We start from the raw sequence: 4,145 nt of genomic DNA, 5'->3' as shown, positions 1-4,145 counted from the left end.
CACATGGCAATTGTTTCATAACAAAAGCAGGGAAAAGTATCTCTTTTGTAAAAAATACAAACAAAAAAGGAAAAAACAACAACAAAAAACAAATACAGGACAGAAACTAAAAGGCAGAAATATATTTTACAATATTTGTGCCATGCCTATTTTGTAAAGGAGACAAAAAGTGAGTGTGTGTGTGTGTGTGTGTGTGTGTGTGTGTGTGTGTGTGTGTGTGTGTGTGTGTGTGTGTGTGCGCGCGCGCTTGTGTGTGTGTGCGCGCGCGCTTGTGTGTGTGTGTGTGTGTGTGTGTGTGTGTGTGTGTGCGTGCGCTTGTGTGTGTGTGTGCTTGTGTGTGTGTGTCAGTGTGGGTATGTTACATAGTATGTGTGTTTGGGACCCAAGCCCAAGAACACAAGGTATAAAGTGCAGTGGGATCAGACATCGGGCATTTGTGATTTTTTTTTTCTTTTTTCACAGCAGCGGCCCTGGACACATGTGACCCACAGTGGACAACAGGCGTGAGAAAAGAACCCACAGATTAATGGTCTCCTAGAGGCGTTGGGTAAACAGATATTCGGGAGGCTCTAGAAAGTTCTAGAAGGTTTTAGAAAGTTCCATACAGTAGTGTCGTGCATCAAGGCTGCGGCCCTGCCTATAACTGCATGTATACGTAACTCACCTACACAGCGATTTCCACTGTGTTGGGAACTATGAATAATAATTATCATCCTGATAATAGCATTAATAATAATCATAACAATAATAATGTGAATAATAATAATAAGAAGAATAATGCCAACCGTAAGGATAGTAGTAGAGTAGTAGGTAGATTAGTTTGGATTACAGGTGCTGCAGATTGTTATAAAAAAACTTGGCACATTGCTACAGATGGAGATTGAGGCGTGGTCGTCGGTCCGATAAGGGTGGACCGGGTCGAGTGGGGCGGGGCGGGAGGGATATGGTGATGGGCTGTGATGGACAACCTGGATTGGGAAACTATAATCCAGGGCCACATATTCCAAACGACCTGTCCAATTACCTGCCCATTTAAAAAGCCCTAATTGCCCTAAACAGGTAATTGCCCTAAACAGGTAATTGGTTTTACCTGTCCAATTAGGGCTTTTAAAGGGGTAAAACCAGGTCAACTGGAATATGTGGCACTGGATTATAGAAACTGGATCCGAGTTGCCCATCACTGATGATGGGACAGGTGGTGACGAGGTCTCCCATCCACTCTCCATGCTTTCGCAGCTTTGTTGCTGTTGCTGCAGATGCTACTGCTGCGGCTGATACTGTGCTCAATCCATCATCATTCCTCCCCACTGTCTTGTCCGTTTTCTCCTCCTCTTTTGGGTGCCGTCGGAAGGTGCTTTTCTGGAACGCTTCTCTTCTTCTCCACTTCCTCTTTCCTTCACACACTCACATGTTCATTTTTTCCTTTCCCCCCTCACTCTCTTCATCTAACTCTAACTAGGTCCGTCTGCTTGGCTGTCCGTGGCTTCGTCCATCTCTTTCTCTCACATGTCTTTCCATGTATACTGTGTAATATGTGTGTGTGTGTGTGTGTTAGACCTGCGTCTCCAGCCCCGTGAGCTTGGGCGTGAGGATGCGCGGCGTGACCCCGGAGTTGAGGTCCCGTTCGAACTCCAGCAGCTGGCCCATGAAGTTGAGGTTGGGCGAGACCACGGGCCGCCGGCCGCGCACGTACTTGTAGGCGTCCGTCATGGTCATGAGCGTGTGCTTCATCAGGTAGGCGATGACGATGGTGGCCGAGCGCGACACGCCGGCCTGACAGTGCACCAGCACCCCGCGACCGCTCTGGTGGGCTTCCTCTGTGGACAGATAGGAGAGAGGGAAGCAAAGAGGGAGAGCGAAAGAAACATTATATGGTGGCTGAGTGGGACTCTCCAGCCGGCCTGACAGTGGACCAGCATCCCGCGCCCGCTTTGGTGGGGCTCCTCTGCAGAGAGAGGGGAGAAAGAGAGATGGGAGAGATGAGAGATTGGATTGAAATAAATAAATAAATAAGAAATTATATTAAAGCAACATTCTGTGGTGGCCGAGCGCGACACCCTTGCACCCTGACAGTGGACCCAGGCCGCTCGCCCACTCTGGTGGGCCTCCTCTACAGAGAGAGGGGAGAAAGAGGGATGGGAGAGATGAGAGATTAATAAAGGTTGGAGCAGGCTTCACCCAACAAGTTTTTCTTCTTTTAAGAGTGCTGACCAAAATATTGTAAAACTGAAAAATGAGAAATTAATAATTAACAAACCCTATGCATGGTGCGACCTTTTCTCATTTTTCAGAGATGATAGATTGGAATTAAATCAAAAATAAATAAGAAATGAGATTAAATCAACATTCTGTGGTGGCTGAGCGCGACACCCCGTCCTGACAGTGGACCCAGGCCGCTCTGCCACTCTGGTGGGCCTCCTCTGCAGAGAGAGGGGAGAAAGTCAACATTAAGATGGAGTGGAGGTAGCCACCCAGAATCGTGCAAAAGTGCTCCAATCGTCCTGAAGCACAGCATGCATGCTGCATGCATAATTTAAAGCGATATTGTGCCATTTCTGGTATAAGGTATAAATAAACTAATACGCTAAAATAAATGAATAATAAATAAACTAATGCTAACATTACGCCTCTCCTTCAGTTAAAAAAATCTTTTACCTTTCTTCTGTTCTTTCAGCCATTCTCTTAGTCTTGTGGTCCTATTTCGAGTTACAAGCTAGCAATTATCACTGAATCTTATGGGTCCAGTTAGCCGCTTATGATTCAATGATACATGCCTAAATACGGCATAAAGCTGTGCTCATTGAGGGAGTATTATGGACGGATGAACGGACTGGAGTGGAGGGAGAGAGGGTGAACGACGAGATGAAGAAAGTATGAAGAAAGTTAAATCAGGAGGAGAAAGAGAGGGCTATGAAAAGGAGGGAGGGAGGGAAGGCATGTAGAAGAAAGTAAAATAATGAAGGGGTGAAGGGAAGGAAAAGGTGGAGAGAAGTGGGGCAACGAGGGGAAGAGGGGGATAAAGGGGGAAAGAAAGAAAGAGGTAGAGGAGAAATGATGAGGAGCGCAGAATAAAAAGGAATATGGGAGAGAGACTGAGAGAGAATGATGAGAGGAAAGAAACATGGGGAAAGGAATGGATATAAAAAGAACGACAGAAAAGAGAGGAACGAATTGCATGACAAAGATTGGTGGGGAGAATGATATATGTTGGAGAAGCAAATACAGGAAAAAATGGTAGATATACATCAACAAGAGTGCAGCACAAAAAGCACATACTGGCAGGCATGTGAGAGATTGAACAGAAAAGAGTAAAATATGAGGTCAAGCTAAAGCTAGAAAGATGAACCGAGTATGAGATATGAGGACAGGTGAAAGGAAAGAGAGAAATGAACAGAAGTTGACAGCAGCATAAAAGGATGTAAGACAGGAGAGAAAATGGAGGTAGGGAAGGAGAGGCATTATTGGAGGATGGCAGACAGCGTGCAAGAGAGAGAGAGAGAGAGAGAGAAATAATACATCTTGTCAAAGCCGCAGCGCTTATACATTTATAGTAAGCCTTTATTCTAAATGTAGCTGTTCACCTCCTGAAGTGAAGAAGTGAAGCGTGCTCAGCGCTGGGCTTTATTTGACAGTGACAGTGTGTGTGTGTGTGTGTGTGTGTGTGTGTGTGTGTGTGTGTGTGTGTGTGTGTGTGTGTGTGTGTGTGTGTGTGTTTAATACTGGTACATGTGAGGTCTTAGCACTGGGGTCTGCTTGTGTGTGTGTGTGTGTGGTTGTGTGTGTGTGTGTGTGTGTGTGTGTGTGTGTGTGTGTGTGTGGTTGTGTGTGTGTGCATGGGTATAATACTGGTATGTGTGAGGGCTGAGCACTGGGGTCTGTTTGATGGTGTCAGTGTGGTGGTTGCATCAGATCTCGCCTCAGTTGGCTCATTGACAGCTCACACACAGTTTGTGTCTCTCTCTCCCTCTCTCCCTCTCTCCCTCTGTCTCTCTCTCTCTCTCTCTCTCTCTCTCTCTCTCTCTCTCTCTCTCTCTCTCTCTCTCTCTCTCTCTCTCTCTGTATACCCACTAGCAAATGTTTATATGAAAACCAAGAGAGACACCGAGAGACTACAGTATGCACACAAAAGTGAACATAAAAGTCCA

The 4,145-nt window shown here is 46.0% G+C and overlaps 1 protein-coding gene across 1 annotated transcript in view; it reads right to left on the bottom strand.

The window, feature by feature from the left end:
* Positions 1-1,121: 1,121 nt before the first annotated feature.
* Positions 1,122-4,145, bottom strand: part of si:dkey-175m17.7 (uncharacterized) — a 20,288-nt gene continuing 17,264 nt past the window's right edge. The window contains exon 6 of the mRNA XM_063202187.1: positions 1,122-1,817. Within this exon, the coding sequence (XP_063058257.1) occupies positions 1,552-1,817 (266 nt within the window). The 3' untranslated portion in view covers positions 1,122-1,551. The remainder of the gene's footprint in view (positions 1,818-4,145) is intronic.

This window comes from Engraulis encrasicolus, chromosome 7, assembly GCF_034702125.1.
Source record: "Engraulis encrasicolus isolate BLACKSEA-1 chromosome 7, IST_EnEncr_1.0, whole genome shotgun sequence".
NCBI lineage: Eukaryota > Metazoa > Chordata > Actinopteri > Clupeiformes > Engraulidae > Engraulis > Engraulis encrasicolus.
This window is presented reverse-complemented; position numbering and strand designations above follow the sequence as displayed.